Source organism: Nuphar pumila, chromosome 2 (genome assembly GCF_984573655.1).
Source record: "Nuphar pumila chromosome 2, dmNupPumi1.hap1.1, whole genome shotgun sequence".
NCBI classification, from domain to species: Eukaryota; Viridiplantae; Streptophyta; class Magnoliopsida; order Nymphaeales; family Nymphaeaceae; genus Nuphar; species Nuphar pumila.
The window spans coordinates 120,476,266-120,500,446 of NC_143250.1; the positions used below are offsets into that span (position 1 = coordinate 120,476,266).

General features: G+C 36.1%; 1 protein-coding gene across 6 annotated transcripts in view; it reads right to left on the bottom strand.

Annotated features, from left to right (window-relative positions):
• Window positions 1–24,181, bottom strand: part of LOC149846942 (putative cyclic nucleotide-gated ion channel 20, chloroplastic) — a 206,395-nt gene that overhangs the window by 163,278 nt on the left and 18,936 nt on the right. For 5 of the 6 annotated variants that reach the window (XM_089996677.1, XM_089996676.1, XM_089996673.1 and 2 more), the window contains 2 exons: window positions 9,981–10,079; window positions 8,724–8,864 (listed from right to left, as the gene is read on the bottom strand). In XM_089996677.1, coding sequence (XP_089852803.1) covers window positions 8,724–8,864; window positions 9,981–10,079 — 240 coding nt within the window. The remainder of the gene's footprint in view (window positions 1–8,723; window positions 8,865–9,980; window positions 10,080–24,181) is intronic. The other variant, XM_089996678.1, reaches the window with a different exon arrangement.

A 24,181-nucleotide genomic window follows, 5' to 3' on the forward strand; every position in this document is an offset into this window, starting at 1 on the left:
GCGATTATGCAGGATCTCACTTAGCAAAGATGCATATACCTTTAGAAAGCACATGCTTATGAATAGTCTATTTGCATATTGAATAGGCATTGCATGTGTGTGCATATGGAATATGTGATTCTTTGTTATTACTTTGGTTTTGATATATCATGCATCGATGGCCTAATGGATCATCACCGGCCTGGAGAGCCGTGGAATTGGTTGTTTTTCATATGTATATAAGTGCATCACTTAAACCATACTTATTGATATTACATACTACTACACTGTTCTTGTTGTCCTCGCGGACTGGAGTCCCGTAAGGGTCCTCGCAGGGGTGGATGCGAGCTTTTACCTTTACTTTTGCATATGGTGTTGCAAAACTTAAAGAATTGACTTTTAATAAAATATAATAATTAAGAACAGTGTAATATACGTTCTGGGATCTCCCATCTGGAGAATGGGGATCTTAGAGATCCGGTCATGGGGAGACTGTGAGGATACAAAAACTCTGCGGGCTTTACTTTTGTCCCCTAAACCCGATATTGAGGTTCCTTCTTTTGACCACGGTTTTAGGGAGAGTCCACCACTTTACCTGCGGGTGGTGTGTTTTGACACAGTTGTTTTTGTATACCAAAGAAGTAGCACTTGTGGGCGTGGGGTGTCTCTGGTGTCCTCGACATTAGATGTGGAGGTCTAATGTTCCGATGGATGGTGTTGTTTCCTGATATCGGTCGATGGCTAAGTTTGGAACCCAGTAAATAAATTACAACTTGTGTGCTAAGCTACCCTGGGAACTTAACTTGACATCGGAGACTTTACCTGTTTGGTATATCCGAGGGCAATGATAACTAAAAAAATAAACTTAAAGTTGTGTGCATTTAATATGGCACGCATATGGAAAAGGGAATTTAACGAAAGATAATAAGAGGATTCATGCATTATACATAAGTCATGCATTTTCCTGCTATGTATTAGATCATGCATATTTCAATTGTTCTCTCAATCATTACATGATGATGAGTGTATAATGTTTACTTCCCAATGCCTGTTAAAGGTTTGTTACTTACTTCTGCTTTAATGTTTCTGCATGCCTAGCACTTATAACTGTTGCATGGAAAAATCCTTAAATGCTATAAATTGTCGGCTAAGTTTTATACATGTTATTGTTGTTGTATAGTTTTCTTTACTTGTTTTTGTATATGCTGAAAATCATACTTGACACATGATATACCTGCGAGAAAATTTACAGTATTTCCTACTTAGACAGTTGTAGTCTAATTCCTATAATTTACCATTTTTTAGGTGATGAGTAGAGTTTATGAGCGGCTGCGGGATGAAGCTTTGATCGAGATTTTGGATTTACTGTTCCTGGGATAGCTTGAGTTCATTTTTAGAACATGTCATTAAAACTTTGATGTTGTTATTCATTGATAATAAAATGAAATAAATGGTTTGTCTTGCTCCCCACTGTAATGTTCTGGAATGCTTGACCTTATAGTAGTACTTGTAACCTAGCTTGCCTATAAAAAAAAAACACGGGCTCCACTTGTCTGGCAGAAGCAGTTAGTGCACGTCACCTTGTGTTGGGACGTTGCAAGTTCGAACCCCAAATGGTATAGTTGTTATAACTGGTAGGGGTCTGCCTAACCACAGCTTCCTTTGTCGAAAAAAGTAAGTTTCTTCAAAATTTGGGTTGAGATTTCGGGGCGTTACAATTGCACTTCTAAAACTATTTTTATCTCTATGAAAATATGTGATAGGATCTCTAGATGTCCCTTCATCAATATATTGATAGGTAGGTGGGTGTAATAAAGAGCTTTTTTCCTCAACTTCGTTATCACTAGAGTCATTATGTGGCAACTCATCATTAGTAGCATATCATTTCTAGATAATAACTCAAATAAAAAGGAATAATCCATATTTTCTTTATGAGGTTCACATCTTTCAAAACCACTAACATTTTCCAAAAAACTCATATTTCTGGACACATATAATTTGTTATTTTTAATATCGTAGCATTGAAACCCTTTTTGAGTTTTGGAGTAACCAAGAAAAGCACATGTGATAGCTTTTGGTGAAAGCTTGTCATTCTTGTCCGCAAGAACAAAACATTTGCATCTAAAAATTCTTAACCTATTACAATAAGGTTCTTTTGTGTACAACATTTCAAAGGGCGAAATTTTGTTTAAATTTTTGGATGGAAGCCGATTTATGAGATAGACAGCTGTGAGAGTTGCCTCGGCCCAAAAAAAAATTTGTATGTTTTGTGAAATGATAAGGGTTCGAGTAGTTTCAATAATATGTTTATGTTTTCCTTCGTCTAATCCATTTTGTCGAGGTGTTTTCAGGCAAGATTTTTTATAGAGAATACCTTAACTTTCAAAATATCTTTTGAATTCATTTGATAGGTATTCTCCTCCAGAGTCAGTTCTAAGAATTTTCAAGTCACCATTAAATTGGTTTTTGATCATCACATGATATGTTTTGAATGTCGTAAAAACCTCATATTTGTGTTTAACAAAAAATATTCAACAATATCTAGTGTAATCGTCAACAAAAATCACATAATACGAAAACCCCTCTTTTGATAAAATAGGTGTCGGTCCCCATAAATAAACAATTTCAAATGGTCTTGTTGTAAACATAGATCTTTGATTAAAAGATAAACTTCTCATATTTCTAAGAATACAATCATTACAAGTGAAATCACTTTTACAAATGTTTAACAAAAGGTAAATAAGAAATTTTAACTATATTGAGTTGTTCACGCTTTTTACACCATACATTAATATCTTTATATCAACATTATAAAAAAGATTTTTTGAAATTTAAAGGAAGTCAACGTAGTATAGATCTCCCTTCATAGAGTCTTCCCCAATCAACCTCCCGGACTGGCGATTTTGTATCCAACATTTATCATATGAGAATTTTATATCACATCCATGGTCCGAGAGTTGATAGACCAAAAGCAAATTTAAGTTTAATTTTGGTATAAATCTAAATTTTGGGATAAAAAAACTTTGTTTTTCAAAATTTTCAATTCCTTTGATTTTAAGAGAAGTTCCATCCGCGATTGAAACAAAGGATGAAGAGGAATTTTTTGAATATTCGGAAAATGAACAAATACTTGGAGACATATGAAAGGAGGCACCCAAATCTAAGAGCCAAGAAGTCTTACCGGGAGGAGAGAAAGTTGACACGGCGGCTCCGGAAATTGCCCCTTTGAGAAGAGGTTTAAGCGCTTCCACAATTTGATGCAAAGAGAGAACTCCATTGGAAGAAGATGAACTTTCTTCTTTTGGGGGTTGGGATGTAGTAGCCATGGCTAGCAACTTCTTTCCATTTTGGACAAACCGGTTTGATGTGCCCCTGTAACGCCCCAAAACTTCAAACTTATAAACCTTTCTTAAAAGTTCAAAAGACTGAAAAATTCTTTTCTTATCAGAGTTTTTTAAAGAGTTTTGTTTAACAAATTAGCGGAAACAATTTTCTTTGAATAAGAAAAATGAAAGGCAAGTTGACAACCTTGGGCGTGTTAGCGTAAAAATCCACATTTTCATATAGAAGTAACTTGCAAACATTTTAATAAGCCACTGCATTCAAAATAAGATCTTATTGTACAAAATTTAGCTTTCCTGAGGAAAATTCAAAAGTATAAGATGCGAGCTGACAACAAAACAGTGGGATCTCGAATCGTCTCGCAATCGTGTCATCGTCTGTCTCGCAACCTATTCGTCACCTGTGCCCATGAAATGGGTCAGTTTCACGAAAAATTGGTAGGTGCACAATTAGAACAGTATAGAACAGAACTAAGTATATGCATTTAATTCTATCATGCTCAACAGTTTATACAAGTGAAAACCTATATAAGCAGTTCATCAACATAAGTAAAGCGCAGCAGTTAGCAGAAGCAGCAATTAACAAATAGTACAAAGAAAACAAGAAGTGAACAGGATAACTTTTGTTTTGATACTTAGGTGGTCTGCGGGAACGCACAAGGCACGAATCATAGAAACAACTGAGACTAGTTCGGGGGTCCATTATACCATGTATTTTCAAATACCCCGAATAGCTAGTTGAATCCGCTCTTAAGGAGACGATCGTTGACCGAAAGAAGATTCCCCAAAGGCATACGTAGACAACGGATGCATCCTACTTTTGCAGAAGTTTGTGAGATCTACCACCTAGGATAGTCTTTAGTAGTCCCGTCCCCCAACTCCGATGACTGGGCATACCGAGTCATTGCCCGAGAGGTAGTTGTTAACAACCTGTCCATCAGAGTTTTTGTACTGTCTCATCCTCTCTCTTGACAAGAAACAATAGGTCGAATGAATACTTCAAGTTTTATTTAACTGAAGACTCATTCTGCATGCTCTAGTCTTTTCGACCTAACTCGAGCATCTTGCCGGTGAAGGCAAGTTATCACTATTTATGTGATTACAGCATTGTGCCATTAGCACGATTTGAGGTCACATGACTGTCTCATCCGATCATCGTAGTACTGACATGGCACGCGTGTCTACGAGTACGCTACGACGAAAGGGGTATAAGTTTCACAAACAAGAAACCCCAACACAGTTTCGCAAAAATGCAATGTAATGCAGAAACTCCTTTGACATGTTTTATCTTTCGAAACTGAAGTACAACATTTGTGCTATTTGCATGCTATAAGATTATCAATGATCTCTCATTCGTTTATCATAGTATTCGTATGTAGCACATGACTCGATACTAGTTCGATAAACAGGACACGGGTTTCTCGAAAGAATCTTGCCCAAACATATGTTATACCAATAAATCGGGGTTATCCAAGTCATATCGGATACGCAAACAGGGGTAGTAAAAAACTCTCTCCCAAATACGTCGGTTCAGGAGACTGTGTTGCAAATTCGCAACTGCAGAGACTTCCAAAATCCAACTCATCAAGGCTACGCATTTGGAACACGGATTCGCTTTAGGAATCCCTTTTTAAAAACCGGAATGCATAAGTGCAGCTTGTGCTATTTTGAAACAAACGAGCGAAATAGATTACGCTCTAGTCTTAAACTTACACATGTGTAAGTTAGCATGGAAATGCAAGCCCATGCACGAAGTAGTGCAACAACAAAGTGTCAGCAATCCTTAAAGTGTGAAGATGCTCATTGGGCACAAGAATGCGTAAGCGGTGCACGAGGTACGAAGTCGTACCTCGGCCAAATAAAATGTGTTGGCAGTAGAAACGTAAGCAAAGTAAATGCACAAAGCATTGCACGAGGTACGAAATCGTACTTCAGCTAAACAAATGCATAAACAGGTAAATGCGGAAAAGCAAATAGCCTGTGCACTAAAGCGCAGCAACAAAAGTAAATAACAAAAAGCGATGCCTGATACGTGAAACCGCGTATCAAGCCAAATAAATGCGTAAAGAAATTGGCATGTGCACTAAAGCGCGACAGCGAAAAGTAAATGACAGAAAGTGATGCTTGATACGTGAAACCGCGTATCAAGCCAAATAGATGCGTAAAGGAAATCAACATGTGCACTAAAGCGCGAGGGCGAAAAGTAAATGACAGAAAGCAATAAGGACAAGGATCGCAAAACTGTGTCCTTGAGTTTAAAAGGGTACTACTATATATATATATATATATATATATATATATATATATATATTTAATTTACATTTTAAGTGTTTTAACTTAGTTCAGTTCGTCCAAAGTCCATTGTGCAACTTTTTCCTACCTTGGGGAGTCTCGGGGTTGCGCTTGCCTTTGTGTGTAAGTAACGAAGGGCTCGGGCCGTGGAGAGCGAGTAGCATCCGTCATGCAAACTGCAAAAGAGCAAAGCATTAATATATATAACACGCTCGAAAGATAAAACAGGAGAGGCAAGTGGGTTCGGCAGTCGAACCGGGCCCAGCCCTGCCTGCAGCGGCCAAAGGTGAAGGGTGGGCTCGGCAGATGAGCCGAACCCGACCCTGGGCCCAAAAAAGAGTAGGGAGGGGCTCAGCCCCTCCCTTGCAAAAAGGAGAAACAGGGAGGGGGCCGAGCCCCTTCCCCGTAACCCATACAAGGAGACAGGGAGGGCGCTCGGCCCCTCCCTGACGAAATAGGGAAACAGGGAGGGGGGCGAGCCCCTTCCCAGTATCTCATATAAGAAGGAGACAAGGATGGGGCTCGGCCCCTCCCTGGCGAAATAGGGAAGCGGGGATGGGGCCGAACCCCTTCCCTGTATCTCATACAACAAGGAGACAGGGAGGGGGCTCGGCCTCTCCCTGGCGAAATAGAGAAAACAGGGAGGAGGCTGAGCCCCTTCCCTGTATCTTGAGAAAGCAGGGAGAGGGCTCGGCCCCTCCACTACGAAAGGGGAAAAGAAAAGAGGTGGAGGGCAAGGGCTTTGCCCCTGCCTGCCGGAGATAGCCAAGCGGCAGGGGCAAGCCCCTGCCAACCTACCGTAAAAAAAAAAATAAGGCAGGGGCCAGCCCCTGCCGATCGTTTCGTTACAGGCGACAAGGAGGGTTGAGCCCTCCCCTATGGACAACGAAGGCAGGGAGGGCTGAGCCCTCCCCTGCGTATGTACAAAAGAACAGGAAGTAGAAGCAGAAGAAGACAAACAAAGAGGAGAGAGAGAGAGTGTTACCTGAAAAGGGGTCGTCGGACGGGGGGCTAAGGTTGTTGACATCGGTATCGACAGATGAGCGAGAGAGAGGGTCGGGCGAGGATGAGAGGAGAGCAGAGAGAGAACAAGGGAGAGAGCACAGGGAGAGGCGTGAGGTTGGAGGGGGTCGCCCGACGAAACTCGCCAGAGGTTTGCAGGCCGGAAAAAGTCGAGAGCGAGAGAGGGGTGCGGGGAGTGAGAGAGACTGAGTCGAAGGGGGAGGGTTTCCTCTTCTGTGAGAGAGGAAACCCTCCCCGTATGTCTATTTAAAGGCATATTGGGGGGGGGGGTAATGGGTTTGGATCTGGATCTGACCCGGGTCCAACCTTTTTTTAACGGGTTTTACAGCTTCGATTTCTTACAAAAGTGGCACACAATTTTACTATAATCTCTTTTTCCGCTTTGCCTACTATTTTCCCTTGCTCCTTGATTTTTGAAGTGGATAGGTTTGTAGGTTCTCAAATTGTTTCTCGGTCATGAAACGACATCAACACCTTTACCTTCTTCTTGGTTAGAAGGTGTTGCAAGAACACTTGGGTTATTTTTGCTTATACCCATACGAGTCTCTTCCCCACTTAATTTAGTAATTACATCTTCAAGAGAAGGGGAAGTAAAGGCGAATAAAGAGAGGATCATATTTGTTCAAATTAGGGTCTAAGCCCATTTAGAAAGTTGAAAAAGTGATCATCTTCTAATTGTTTATGCCTAAGCTCAATAGCTTCACCACTCCATTTGGGCTCAAGCATGGCAACCTCATCTCATATAGAGGACAACTCCGTGAAATACTCTCTAATAGTCATTTCTCCTTGTTGGAGGGTCAAGTCCCTTTTTTGAAGATAATACTTGTGGAACAAGTCTCTTGAATTGTACATTTTTTTAAGATATTGCCATGTTTGAGAGGCTTTGTTGAATTTGATAATGTTGGCATTGATTCTTGTTTCAACGGATGAGAAGATCCATGATAGGATTTTAAAATTTCGCATCTCCCATTCCTCATGTTTCTTACTATAGTCTTCAAGTGCTTTGATTCTCTCTTCACCTTCAAGAATCTTTATTTCTCCTCTTTCTACCAAAGTAATCATTGGTTTTGGTTTTGGTTTCGGTTTCGGTTTCGGTTCCAGTATTGAGCCTTGGACATATCCCCAAAGCCCTTTACCCTTAATATGGGCTTCCATGTTACTGTCCCAAACATGATAATTTGAGGCATTGAGTTTGAACCCAAGAGAGAAGTGAGAGTCTTTTTCCCCCGTTTCGAGAAAAAAGGAATATAGAGTGAAGATCTTACCACAAGCGAGTCTTTAAAGCTTACTTGATGTGGTATGATTCTTTCGATATATATTGCAAGAAGTCTCCACGCCGAGGATCAAGAGAAAGGTAGGTACACGCCTTTCGAGGCACAATCTTCTTCAATAATCATCTTTCTTCTTCAATAATAACCTTGCTCTGATACCATGTGAAAAATCCTTGCAAACAATAAAGTTTTCAAATAACTTGATACTTCAAATACACAAGACATAAAATAGCATTAAAATGCTTTACACCACAAAAAGAAAGAAATGCAGCAAATGCACTGTATTTATAAACCTAAGGAGACAAAACTCCTCACTGTATTACTGTTTTACAATGGGCTCACACAGCCCTTATTTATAAGGCTTACCAACTCTTAAAGAGTTGTTGGGCTATTCCCAACGGCTCTAATTAGAGTTGTCGGAAATCAGCCCAACGTCTCATATTTCAAACTGTGTACAGAAATAGTACATAAAAAAAGAACAAAAAATAAAAATGAAAAATTACAAAAATAAGAAAAATTTAAAAAGAATTACAATCATATTCAAAAACATGAATATGCATAAAATGTAAAAATGACTAAAATACCCCTACAGCTAATACAAGAAAGAAATATTATTTATATAAAAAGTAGATGGATACATGTCCATATATATGAAATATATATATGTATATGTATCTTCTTTTATACATATAAAATATATATAGAAAATACATTGTCTTATGAATTACAATTTAACAAAGCTGCTCAAGGGTCAAAACATTTCAAGGCATACTAATCAAGCAGTATAATTTTAGGATGAGAACTACGTCCAGAATACCTGTGGTAGTGGAAGCACAACAAACAGATCAATCCAGAAGAATCGGCTACAGACGTAATGGCAAGCAATCTTCTTTGGGTGATCAACTAAGTCTCCAGCACCAACCACCCGAGATTCTGGAGCAACATATGCCAATCTGAACTGCAGGCATGAAGCATTGGTACTTGGTAATTAATGTTATTTAGATACGGTATTTCGTAAATAGATAGAGATCAGATACAGGAAGCCTGAAGCAGGTTCTAGACAATGCTATTTAGATACAGCAAATCAGAAATGGTGCTTTTTTTTCAAGCAATGGATCTTGAGTAGAAACTATGAACAACCTCAATAAACCATGTGCATAATTTTTCAATCATAAAGAACATTCAGAAAGTTCCACTACTTGAACTCCAAAAAGTTAATAACAAAAGGAAGAGCAACTTAAATATATAACATAGAAAATATCCCGCAATAAATGGGTTAATGCATTAAAAGAAATGAAGAAAGGTGATAAAGAGAACTAAAAGTCTTCAACTTTGAAATGTTTTTTTTTTCTTGTAAACATTTAATGGTACCAGGTAACATGATTCAAACTGTAAGTTGGATGTAGAATCAATGGATTCAGGTATCAACCAGAGATGAAAACATATTTCAACTACTTCAACATAACCTTGAACCCAAGTCACATAGACACGGCTGCTTGGCAGCCGTACCCATGTCGACATGGGTGCTGGTACGTGCTGGTCCAGGTCAGGTCGGGTCCAACCCTGTCCCAATCCAACTTTTTGGTTTCTCGAGCGAAAGACAGGGAGGAAGACGAAAGAGGAGTCTCTCTCTCTCTCTCTCTCTCTCTCTCTCTCTCTCTCTCTCTCTCTCTCTCTCTCTCTCTCTCTCTCTTGCTCGATTTACCCATACTGCAAGTTGTGCTAATATCTAACTTTACCATGTTTTGCCACCCAAACTTGCAACAAACATTTGTGTAAGCTTGGTCGAGTTTAGGTGATGAGCTATGGAACTTTTTTCATAACTGACATTCCCTACTATAGCAAAACAGAACCAGGTAAACCAAACTACAAGATATTTTAGATCTTTGGAAGCATCAAACATAATCTAGACATACAAATCTTGCAATTATTTCCCTAACAGACAAATCATTAGCAACTGAATCTCCTAACTGTTAGTCACTGCCATAGGACAATGATAGTTAACAAAAAAGATTAGGAAGCAAGAAGAATGATCTATATGAGGAAAATTTCTTGACAAGAAAGCAAAATGTACCTGAAGAAGAATGTGTAACAGATAAATAAAATCAGTCATACTCCTTACGGATGCAATTACTGTCGCCAAGGTCCAATTAAGAACTATACACTTGTTCTCCTGACATATATGGGAAGAATAAAATAAATACAGCATAGAAAAAGAATCAGAATGACTAAGATGTTTCCACATATCCCAAGAAAATAGCATCCCTCATTAATAAAAAGTCTTAACTAGAAAATAAGAATACATGATGAAGAATCAGACCAGCTTAGCACTACCAAAGTCAATTCATCTGTAGTTGAATATATGCAAGGTTGCAAAAATCATAAAATCCATAAGGTAAAGTTTTTGTTATCTTTCATGCCTTTTTAAGGTCAACGATGCTTGATTTCAGCTATACATTCTTTGGAGCAAGGCCTCATTCATTCACTTGGATCATGGCAAAAGTTCACACAAAAGCTTATATACTATGCATATTATTTCAGATATTACTTGGAAGCATTTTACGTCCAGATGTTTCTTCAATAGGGGATCATCAAAGACCAACATTTGATGGTAGTTTGTAGGACTTTCAAATATTTGTAAAAAGATTATGCTAATTTCCCACAAATTTCTATCATAACAAGAATGTGTACACAATTGTTGATTCTAGTTTCCCACAAATTTTCGTAGATCGACGATGTTTTTCATGTCTCGATGTTGAGGAAGTATATACCTGACCACTAACATGTCATTGACTATGAGGTGATCGAGGTTCAGCCTGACTTGACGACAAAGGAGAGGCCAATGGAGATTGTGGATCGTCAGGAAAAGACGTTGCAGAGTAGGACGATTCTGTTCGTGAAGGTGTGCTGGTAGCATCACGGACTGGATGAGTGCACTTGGGAGCCTGAGGCAAATATGCGCCAGCACTACCCACATCTTTTTGGTAAGTTTTAATTTCGTGTAAAAAATTCTTTTAAGGGGGTAAGGATGTAATATCGCGTATTTTCACACTTAGTTAAATTTGAGATTTTCGAAAATTTGGTTAAGAAAAATCGTTTGATTCTCGATTTTAGGCCGATGCTTTGGAGTCTGGGCTTGGCCTAGGTCTCATTGTCAAGGCGAAAACGATCCAATCGAAACGTCAAAAAAAGTTTTATTTTTTGACATTTAAATTCAAGCGAAATTCGAGCAAAGTTCAAGTTATTTTCAGGCAAATTTTGGAAGCGAAATTTGAGTTATATATTGTTGGATGCATCTCAAAATTCTGAGTGTAACAATATTTTATTCTCTTTGATTCGGGCTACGGTTGCCCTGAAAATCGCATTTTTTTAAAAATTGAGCAGCTGGTCGATTTGGATATGGATTTAGATCGGACCGTATCTGATGGATTTAATCCAGATTAATATGGATTTGGACTCTATCCACGACCCATATTAATCTTTATTAGATCCAGGTCAAGACCCATTTGGATTTTTGAGATGGATTTAGATCTTGGATCCGGATCCAAATCCAAGCCAACGAATTTTTCAACTTTAAATTCATTAGAAACCTTTAAATTGGAGTTAATTAATATTAAGAAGCCTCCCAAGTTAATTTGATAATTTTTGAAAGCTTCTAAAATTTTATTTATTATTTAATATTAAATAATTATTTAATTAATTAATTAATTTAATATAATTCTAAAAATTAAATTTGACAATTGTTTAGGACTCTTATTAGAGCCCTTAAACCCATGTAAAATCACTTTAGAAGTATTCTAGTTCAATAATATAATTTTTGGAAGCTTCTAGGTATTTATTTATTAATGAATAATAAATAAATAATTTTAATTAATTTTGAGATTTATTTTTTTAGAGTGTTTATGACTCTTAGTAGAGCCCTTCAACACACCTAGAAGCATCTAAGAAGGTTTAAGAAACATGGAGTTCCAAATGAAATAAAACTTTGAAAAAGTCAACTTGGAGAGTTTCGAAATTTTCGAAACTCTAAGAGAGAAGAGAGTTTCAATTGGGGCCGCACTCTCTTATTCAGCCCATCTAGAGCTCTATAAATAGATCAAAAAAAAAAGAGAAAGAGAAGGAAAAAATGAGAGAAAAGAGAGGAAGAGTAAGAATAAGAGGGCTTCTTCTCTGATCATCCAACATTTCCATCATTGATTCATATTTCTTTTTCGATCTACGATTAAGGTACGGGTCTTTCTTTTGTCTCAGATGAGAAAGAGAGCTTAAATAAGCTTTAAGCAATGTTTTTATAGGGAACCATGTATCTTGATTTTTCATGGTTTAATCCATGGGAATCAATATAGGAAGACTTAGAATATATGATATTTGTTTTTCTATGATTTTTTGCATGTTTTTACGTTTTCCCCTATATATACATATATAAATATACATGTAGAAGCATGTATATTTAAGTATATATATGTTTTTGCTTTTTATGAACACTTTGGACAAGTCTAGACAGTTTTGTCCCATGCTTTTATCAGGCAGATCTGGCCACCGTGATGATGGGCAGATCTAGCCAGATTTGAGCCCTTGTCGATGCTATCCATGTTGTCCATTCTGAACAGATTTGTCCCCTGGACAGGTCTATATTTATGGACAAGTGGTCACGGGGCTGTGGTTCTTTAAACTAAACCAGATCTATGGAAACAAAATTGTACATATTCAGTTAAAATAAAAAAATTGGATTTTTGGGTGATTTTTTATCTGGGATAGGACGGACTGTTGTCCAGCCTCAGGCTGAACAGTCATCTTGGACATGACAGTCTGTTGTCCAGTCCCAGACAACTGTCCAGATTGGTGTTAGACCGTTGTTCAAGTGAAAAAAAAAATTATGCTTGTTGTTTCTACTCGTTGAAACATTCAGAATTTTTCTATGCTATTCATGCATTGAGTTTCATTACATTTTCAGGTTATGCCTAAATGATATTCTGAATTATATATAACCAATTTTTCAGTCCATACATATTGATTGTGCCTATTGAGCTTGAATAGAACTCAGTTTGGTATGCAAAATTTCCAAATCGGTTTATTGTAAAAATCTTTGACTATACGTATACTAAAAATTGGAATTTTCACATGCTTGACTCTGTATATTAGACTTAATCAAAGTATTAATGCATAATTATTCCTATGTGCATGTGCATACATGAAATAGATGATTTTACATGTAATAATTGCATGAGTGTTCATATGTCTCAAATGAGTATTCATATGTTTGGTTAAATTGATTCATGGATGGAAGTATGCATTTATCGTGAACATGTGAATATGTGAATTGAATAAAAGCATGCATTTGATAGGAAGGCTTGAAACCATGCACAAGCATAGGAATATTGTTGTTTCATGTACATATCCATATTAGCATACATGATTGTGTATTGAAAGACATGTGGAATGAATGCATAATAGCATGTGATTCATGATTTTTGCATATGATGCATTGATCATCGAAATGGATCATCGTAGGTCGTGTGAGCCTTGAGCAGGTGTTACACTTTGTTTTAGTTGTTCTATGCATTGCAAAAATCAATTATGGTATTATTGTTCTTATTCACTGTTCTACGTTTCCATGAGTTGTGGTCTCCTGAAAAGTTGCGCATGTTGATTTGCGAGCTTGTGTTATTAATTCTGCATGTTGAATTGCAAATTAAAAGAGATGAATTAATAACAAGATAAAAGAAATCAAAGAACAGTGTAATCTACACTTTCTTGATGTCCCTTCTATAGTATGAGAATCTTGGACATTGCGGTTTTGAGAAACCGTGAGGATACTAAAACTTCGCGTGCGTTGTTGTTGCCCCTAACCCAATATTGAGATTCTTTTCCTAGCCACGGTTTTAGGAAGAATCCGCCACTTTGCCTGGGGGTGGTTTGTAGACACAAATATTGTTTTGGTATACCAAGAAAGTGGCATTATAGTTGTTGATTTTCATAGTGTCCCGACATTGGTTATAGATTTCCAATGTTCCGATGGATGGTATTGATTCCTGATATCGATCGAGGGTTAAGTTTGGAACCCAGTAATAAAATACAACATGTGTGCTTCGGTACCCTGAAAATCCTACTTGACATAAGGAATTCTTACCCGTTTGAAGTATTCACGAGCAACGGTAATTAAAAATAAGAACTTAAATTGTGTGCATTTAATAAGGACATGCATATGAAAAGAAAACTTTGATAAAAGATAATAATTTATTCATGCATTGCACTAAAATCATGCATATTCCTGTTATGCATTAGATCATGCATATTTACTTATTCTCTTAATTTTGATATATTGGTGAATACATGATTTTTGTTCTCTAATGTATATAAAATATCTTTAATACTTAAATTATGGTCCCTATTGATAGTAATTGTTCTTTCTTGCTTTGTAATTGTTCCCTATTACATAAATAGTTAATTGAGTTGTGAATTTGTTATAATTGCATCCTTCTAAAATATTGTATGAATCTTATTTGTGTTTTTTTATTTATTTGTTCCATTAAAGGGATTCGTAAACAAAAATCTTTGAATTCTGACACCCCTACTTTTGTGTTTTTCGCATGGGTGTCAATTGAGAAAGCGAGAGCGATAAGCAATACAATAAGCGAAAGCGAGAAGCGAAAGCGGGAAGCGAGGCACTTTCAAAAATTTAGGAAGCGGGAAACGTGGGACGACTTAGGAGCGAATAAGGAATCATCTCGAAAGTGACCTAGGAAGCGAACTGAAAGTTGGTGTGAGATTTGGAAAACAATTTTAAAACAATATTTTATGTACAAACAATGTGAAAGCCAGACACTAAAAATATAAAAACTGGCTCGCATGAGTGGTGGAGTCCGGGTCGATCTCAGAGAACGGGAGATACTTGTATTCAAACACTCAATCTAACTATGCTTTATTGCCAAATGAAAAAAAAAATAATTAAAATAAAGAACTACAAGAGTACTGCCCTACGCAGAGGGCTTAAACAAATAAATAAATTGCCTTATTACAACCCAAATGAATTAAATAAAAATCCTAAGCTAAAAAGAAACGTAAAAGTGTCTTCCGTGCTTGAGTCCGTATATCCCTTTATATTATCCCCTTGTAGGTTGAACACTTTTGTATGGTTTGATAAAGGGTCTGTGAACACCCCAAATTTTTCAAAATCTTTTAAATATTCCCTTCTTGCCCCTAAATTTATTTTTTTAGCAAATGTGTCATTTTTCCAGTTCATTTCTCAAGTTTTAGTGAAATCAAATTCATTTTATATGTTTAAATTGATTTCGGATCTGGATCCATTGTCCAGATCCAAATCTAAATCTCCTTGTTCAAATTTTAAATATAAATTATAAAAAATACCAAAAATAGTCTTTAAATAGCTCGGACAGTCCATTCGACATCCGTTTGGATCCATCACATGTATTTCTCAATTCGAGCTTCAAAAACTCAAACATTTTCTCAAAACTCGGGTCCGAACCCATTTTCTGAAGAAATTTCCTCAAAATAGCTTTGAAAACCTTCTTTTTGTAAATATTTCTTAAAAATACAAAAAAAATAGTTTAAATCCTTGTTTTGCCGTACATTTTAGGATTTTGTATTTCCCAAAATACAAAAAAAAATAAAAATACTCGGAAAAGAACCAAAAAAAATCAAAAATAAATGAAGAAAATTGCAAAAAAGTTTTTAGAAACCCGTTTTAGAGAAAACTTTTTAAAGAGGCCTTTTTTTTTGGAAAATCTGATTCTCGATGTTTAAAAAAAATCGAGTTAGGGTTTTGAAAACCCTAACTCTCGCTTCTCTCTCCCACAGCCCCCATCAGCCGCATCCATTCTCTCCTCCTTCCCTCTGCTTCGTCCATCGCTAACTCCCATCTAAGCCGTTCACCCTTCATCTCTAACCAACCTTTTTCCCGAACCTTCGAACCCCCTCCTTAAGAGAGGAACGTCGAGAAAACCCCAGGCTATCCGTTTCCACCCTTCCCCCTTTCTCTTTCCTTCAGATCACGCGTCATCCACCCATCTTCCATCCCTATCTTACCTTCCAGCCTCTGCTTTTACCTCTGATCTCTTCCTTCCTCCTCTTCTCCTTCTTATTTCCTGTGTTTCGGTTCATCTGATCGAAGGAAGTCGACTACAAAGCACCTACGCTTACAGATGAGTAGCTCTCGCCTCTTTGATTTTTAGAAATCTCCTTTCCTTTTCATAGCATTGTTTTGTTTTTCTTTTGATCTTCATTTTTTGTTATTTACTTCTTTTTCGTAAGGCAACATGGTGAGATCGATCTGCCTATAGCAGGATCGATCCACCTAATGCTATAGCAAAGGGGAATGAATCGTTCTGACACACTTTCTTATTTTTTTTTTTTCTCTTTCTTGTTTTTTCTTTTCTTTTTATCTTTCTTCCGTTGATTTTATTGCCCTATTTTGCTTTACTTTTTAGTTTCTGTTGTTGGTAACGTTGAGCATCATTCGTGAAGATCGACCCGTATGTAACAGGGCCAATCCACGCATGACCACAAACAACGAAATACCTGTATTTCTCACACCATTTTCCCTCCCCATTTACGATTTAGGGTTGAATTTCATTGGTTTATGTGTGAATTTGGTCGACATTCCTTTCACAGATCAGCGTATCTAAATCTATATCGGATTTCCTTTAGATTCTTTCTTTATATTTCCCCCTTTCATCTTTAATTTTCTGTTTGCAAATTCTCTTTGATCTTTCATTTTCCTGCTTTCATCACCCCATTTTAATCCATTAGGTTTAATTCTTTATTTCACTTGGTATTTACTACTAACATCGATTCTCTCATTCTTCTCTATGTATCTACTCCTGTAATGTAACTTCATTTTGCACCCCTTGTGATTTTCGTACATTCCTAGCATTTACATTCGTATGAATTACATCATAAGCTCATTTACGATTTCAGTTCATGTTCCGTGGCATCATAATATGCAATATTTGATGATTTTATCACTTTAATGGATAGAAGGATCATTCTGTATTGTACTCGTTGGATCTGTATATTACGTTCATTTGATTTTGCACATTAACCCAAATGGACAATGTTGCTTGTTTATCAGTTGCATCCGTGTTCGCTGAATGATTGATAATGAATGGAGGTCATTACCGGCATAAGTTAGGAAAATATCTAAGGTGTTTCTACATATTTCTGAAAAACTTTTGCAGGTATAAAATCCTAGTCTCCGCACCTTGTTCATCCTTTAACAGGTAGGTCTTCTGATGTTTTCTTACTGGAATGTAATGATAAAAGTCAAATCGGTCGGTTGAGATCGATTTGTGGGGTAAACATAGACTTAAAAACCCCAATTTGACATGTGATTGGCTCACAGCAGGGATCACTAATATGATCTGATTCAATAAAATCCAATTATATGTGTCTTCTGCGACTTTTGTGTATTTAGCAGATGCCTCAACCTCTTTGACAACAGAGCCCAGTTCTGTTTAAAGGTCTACGTGTGCCTAACATTCAAAAGAAGCACGAATTTGAGCTTCTCATTGATATAAGGAGATCTCTTTATGATTCTGCAAATCATGTTACAAGATGCCACAGGGTCCACAAATCTTCAAAAGTGTGTCAACATAGGTATCTCTGAGACTGAAGATAGATGATAAAGATGATGTTTCCAAGGGCCTGAACGCTATGGTAAAGCTGCAGAGGTGATAATCAGAAGAGATGTTTGGTTTCATGCCCTCATCCATCAAGCTCATGCCTGACGCCATCTCCATCTAGGATCTTGGAGTCATTTGAGCAAATTGTTATATGTGCTTTATGTAATCAACTGTTCATTAATCTGCATCAGTCTTCATGTTCATTGACTAAACACCACTTCATTCATCTGTATTTGAGGCCATTGAGTTCTCCTAAGTGAAGCTTTTGCCACTGCCAAAGATGGATTTCCCAAATTGTGTTGTACACAGATGGAGTTGAATAGCTGATTCTTCATATATATATATATATATATATATATATATATATATATATATATATATATATATATATATATATTTTTAAATATGGATCTACGCTTTCTGTTTGTTAGTTTGGACTATATTGACTTGAGCATTTTTTTTCGGCAGAATGGTACTCCATTCAGTCATTGCCATGTTTAAGGAAGTGCTTATCTTTATGGGCTTTATTGATCATTTTGAGGCGGGTCCCTGAAAAAGAGACGTGTGCCAAACACTTGATTTTGATGCTCACAATCCACACTATGGTTACCTCAAGACCATCCTTGAGACTATGAATGCAAAGCATAGATGGTGAATAGAATGGTACTAGACAGGAACAAAGTCAAGGGCCATGTGATCTCTGCAACTTGGCTTCATCACTTCATTCAGAAAGTAAGCTAATTCTCGATTCAAGGATCGGAATTCTTAATTTGTCAAGCATCTGAAATACCAGTCAGTGCAGAACCCTCTTGAATTACTGAACAACAGAATTCAATCTGTTATATCAAGCTCGGATCACGGGCGGAATAAGACTGTTAGGCAATGCTCAGTGGCTGAATAAGCAAACGCATAGCATATCTCCTCTTCTCTGCATTCCTGCAACTCTGGTAAGTGTTTCGAATCTCCAAAATTTGATGGTCAATTACAGTGGATTTATAAGATGAAATTATGGTTCTCATAATGACCTCTCTATGTCATTAGCCACTTCAGCATATATTCACATAGGTCCCTTTTATCTGTTGCAGCTGTATGTTATTTATCGATCTGTACATAATTGCCTTCCATTTTATCGTATGGCTACAAGTTAGATGCTTGTTGTTAATGTTATTATGACCTTCTTAATAATATTGCTATGTGAAGGCCCATGTCATTTGCCGATTGGGGAACATTAATTTCCTGTTGTCTATCTAGGAATTTAAAAGGCTTCCTGGTCCCCAGGATAAAATTACCTTGCTGACATTGATATTCATCTTTTAGTTTTGCTGCCCAGGTTTATTGGAATTAATCAAGATACCTCAGGTAAGCTCTCGAAACTCCTCTGGTGATTCTATTGATAGCCTTCTTCAGTATATAGGTTGATTCGTTTTATGTAAAAATATAAGCAACATAAATCATCTCCTTATATTATATTGTACCTTGCTTGAATATACCTTCTGATTTTTAACAATAAGGCATCTCCTATATATATATATCAGTTCTTATATATATTCTTTATTCTTTTCTGTATCTTACTTTATGCCAAACTTGTTTTGTAGGGGTATATGAGAAATGTTGATTCCCTCCTCTAAATTAGAGCTTCATTCTCAGATGTCTATTGTAATAGCTAGATTAGTAATGAGAAGTTACATTTCCTGTTTTATATAGAATGAATGAGTGAATTGTTTATTTTCATCTTTTCCTTTATTTCTCAAATTCTCACAAATGGTGAAACACGAATGGCACGTGCACCATTTCGTAAGAGGTAATTGATCCTAAGTCGATGATCCACATCAATGGTCATAGCCAGGGTGTGGACAAAACTTAGGATTTTTATCTTTTACGAAATAACACTGGATCCGTTTTCAAAATTCATCATATTTTCTTAAATATTTTCCCCTTTTATTAGAATTTAACTTAAAATTGACTCAAAATATATACCAATGGCTATAGTCAGGGTATATTGAAAGTTAATTTCATTTTAAATCCTATAAAAGCACCAAATGTATTTTTTTCTTCTCTTGAATTTAAATATAGATTATTATATAATACATTCAATGACCATAGTCAAGGATGTATTATATCTTCAATCTTGTTTTAATTCATTTAAAAAATGGAATAACTTTTCAAGAATTCAATTTCAAATTCTTTAAATGCATTCATCATTTAGGGTAGAATTGTATCATATTTTCAAAAATTCATTTTTTCAAAAACTCCAAGTAATGTAAATATCTTCCTCAACCTATCTTCAATTCTTATAAAATCCAATTCCTCCTTTCATTTTCAAATTCAATTTCATTTTCAATCTCAAAGTTCAATTTAACTTTGAAGATTTCAAATTCATTTTTATATTCAAATTCAAAATCAGATTTCAAAGTTCACTTTGACTTTGAAATTTCAAATTCATTTTCAAAAGCTCCAATCAAACTCAAAGTTCAATTTAACTTTGAGATTCTTGATTCATTTTTCTAAATTTCAAATTCAAACTTCAAATCCAAGGTCTAAATTGACTTTGGGATTTCATCTGTGTATTCAAAATTCAATTTTTACCCAAATTCAAATCAGACTTAGAAATTTTTTTTATTCATCTTCTGAATTTAACTCCAAATCCAGTTTTAAGATCCAGGATTCAACACTCATATTGGATCTCAGACTTCAGATCCAATTCCTCTTTAGGATCCAGAGCCCAAATTCCACTTTTTCGGATCCAATTCCCTTTTAGGATCCAGAATCCAATTCTACTTTGGATCTTAGACCTTAGATCCAAATCCATCTTAGGATTCAGAACCCAATTCTACATTTGGATCTCAAACTTCAGATCCACTCCATTTAAGGATCCAGAACCCAAGTCCATCTTGGATTTCAAATCTCGGATCCCATTTTGTTTAGGATCCGGAATCCAACTCCAATTCTAGATTTCAATTCCATTTTCGGATCTAATCTGAATCTCTTAAATCCATTTTTATTCTCAAATACCATTTGATTTTCTCAGTCCTTTCCAAATTCAAAACTTCAAAATCTAAATTCAATTCCATTTCAAGTATTCATTTCCTTTTCTAAGTTCAAAATCAAATTCAAAGTCTATTTCTGACTTTGAAATTTCATTTTCTTTTCATTTTCAAAACTGCAAATCATTCCTTCTCATTTATTTCTTCCAACCCTGATTTACTTCAAAAACTTAGAACTTCTTTAATCTATCTTAAGTTCTAAAGTTAGATTCAACCATTTCTTCACTCTATTACCAAGTTCATCTCAGAATACTTGGAAATTTCCAAAACATCTTTGAAAAGAGCATACATCCTCGCATTGCACAAGCATGATTCTTTGTGCATTTAGAGTTAGAATAAATCCTTAGATTATATTTAGGCAAAGCAAAAGGCATAGATTCGATCCTTGGTCCGATTACTCCTGGTAAAGGCGCCAGGAACGGTCGAACCTCGTACCGACGAGCGAATCTCGTCTCTCCATTTTTCCCGCAATATTTTCAAAACGGAGGCGAGTTAAATTTCTAAATATTTTTCAAATAAAGGTCAAGTGAGACCGAGCAAAAGAGTTCTGCTTCTCTCTTTCTTTCTTTTCTCTTCTCTTTCTCTTTTCTCCCTTCTATTCTTCTCCCTTTAAAAAGGAGGAAAATAGAGGTTAGAAAAGGAAAAGAGAAGGAAGAGAGAGAAACCACAAGAGAGGAAAAATTTTGCGATGATCACAGAGTCCTCTAAGGGTACTTTTGAGGGTCTGAGGGTCCTTTGAGCGGTGCCTTTTCGAGACCTCAGAGGACTCTTCAGAGGCTCGAGAAAGGGTCTCCTTGCACGTTAAACAGTTCCCTGCAACACAAAGACACGAAGCAACAACAACAACAAGGAATCTACGAGGAAATCACAAGGCAATATAACAGAAAATCATGAAAACTACATGCTACACTATGAACTAACATGGAATACTATATAGTAGAACTAATTATAATACTAAAGAAAAATCTGATTATTACAAATAATGACTATTCTAGCAAAAAAACTATTAATTGAAACAATGAACTAAATATAAATTGGGATTTAATCTAATGTTGAGACGAGGTAAGATGTGTGACCGTTAAACACAATGACAGGACTGAATTGTATATTAACTTAATCTAACTATCACAAAATATAATATGAAATCAAACACTAACTCATGAAAACGTTAAGCAAGCTAACTCGGTAAACAAAACAATATGCAATAGACAGTCGCAAGACTCTAACTCGACAACTATGCGATTTAAAACCATGAACAGTCGTCGTCACTCACGTTGGTTGTTGCTTAGACTTTGAATGCTATTAGATCAGACCGGACCAGAACTACCTAACACCCAGAAAACGGTGATGCCAGACTGATGCAAAACTCTCTCCTAATGATGATGATTAACTTACTACAAAAAAAAAAATGTCAATTGTATAATTAAATGAGACACTGATAAACAAAAGAAATTATTTCAATCGATAACAAACTAAAATGTTGTATGCATACCGAATAAACAATTAAACATATGCAGAATACTAATACGCTAATGACTGATAACTAAATCTAATGCTGAGAATAAAGCTGATTAGCCAAAACTATCATTCAATTTGTATCTAACAGAACAAAAGATAACAAGGTAAGATACTAACACATGTTGATCAATAAAACACACAAACTAATGACGTTAAGACTGAATAGACTAAACTAAACTAAAACTAAACGCAGATGACGCTGGATGCAGTATCAAACATAAGAGAAAAAGAAAAGATGACTGAACATTAATAAACGTTGTAACAAAAAAAAAAACTAAGACAAAAAAAGAAACGAGTTAACTTTTAGGAATAAAACTAATGCTATTACACAGATTCAATGAACCAGAATTAAACGCTATCTACTACATTTTTTATTTTTTTTAAGCAACCAAGAACTAAAAGCAATACGTTGAAACACATAACAAAAGAATGGGAAGGACACTCACTGTGTGCTTCCACCAGACTGGTTGAGAGAAGAACGGTTGATCCTGGGCTGCTTCTGTACTTCTCCGATGAAGAGGACGAGATAGTCGGCGGTGGAGAGGTTACAGCAAGAAGACAAGAAAAAGGGAGAAGAAGGGAGGAGAATGGGGAACCGGCCTTTAGAGAGAGAAAACAAGAGAGAGGGAAGAGAGAGAGAGAGCTAAGGGGGTCGTGAGCTCCAACCAGGGAAAAACCGTTCTCCTAATTGCTAACTACTATTTATAATATAATATTTAGGTTAAACTAATTTTTCAAAACCAGTACAAAATATTTCTTATAATTTCTCCAAGGGACTTTGCTTGAAAATGATTTCCTGAAATGATTATGCCTACATTGATTAAGCTAAACTAATTAGAACCTAATCAAAATATAACTGAAAGAAAAATTCTGAACTAATAAAATACTAAAAAAGCAAGACCTGACTTCAAATTCATGATTTTTTCGACATTTTCCTTTTCCGCGTGGTTTCTCGAAACTAATGATAAAATTGAGAATTTAAAGCGATTTTCCACTAGATCATGCATAAATTAATATGAATAAGATGTGAAATGTATGCATGATCAAATACCCCTATCCTTATCGTTTACTAGTCCTCGAGCAAACTGAAACAAAAAGTAAAAATACTAAACTAATCAAAACAAAAATCTAACTTACTTTCGTAGGAATCACGGTTGTATTTAGCATATGCACCAAGCCCTTTCAACCCTTGGGTTACCCTAGTAGACGAGTAAGGTCTCGTGAGGGTTTGCAGTGATGCTACCCACAAACATCTCTCTCATGTATGCATAAAAATTTTAAAATACAAAGCATTAGGCAGTTAAGGAGTTTGTTTTCACAAATATTTTGTGTCATTACATTATCAAAACATGATTAGAATCTTTTACATGCCACCACAGAATAAAATATTTTCTTTCACTTTTCTAAATAGCATGATCATTTATGCTTTATTCTTAAAAAATCAAATATATACATGTTATTAGTCACTAATGCTCACTCATATGTTTTCTGCACAGGTTTTCTCAATATTTGCTTCTAAGCAGTGAACTTTTTCTTTTACGCTCTTTTCTTTTTCTTTTTCTTGATTTTTCAATTCTTTATACTTTTTCTTTTCTTTCTTTTGTTGAGCACTATTTCAAATTTTTAGTTTTGTGACCCCTGTAACGAGCTTGGGGTTAGTGACTCCCAGGTCAAATGACCTTAGGGCACCTGATACAAAGTATCTCTCGGACATAATTGCTCGAGTCACTAGACCTTCAATTTTCATAGTTTACGTATAGTCTACTTCTCTGTCATGTGCAATGTCAACATCTATTAGGCTCTCTATAAAGTTCATGCAACGAGCTTTTGGGTCGGTGGCTCCTAAACCAGATGGTTTTAGAATACCAGGTGTAAATACCCCTCAGGCTCTACTCGCTCGAACCAAATAGGCCACAGATATCAACTAGACATAGAAGTGATTTTCTTCGTTATCCTTTTCGACATGAAACACTTCAACTTATGTCTGAGCCCAGCTAATGTGGAATACAAAGAGATCTAACAACTAAATGTATGCTCTTTTCACTTTTTGAACTCTTGAATGCAATGTTATT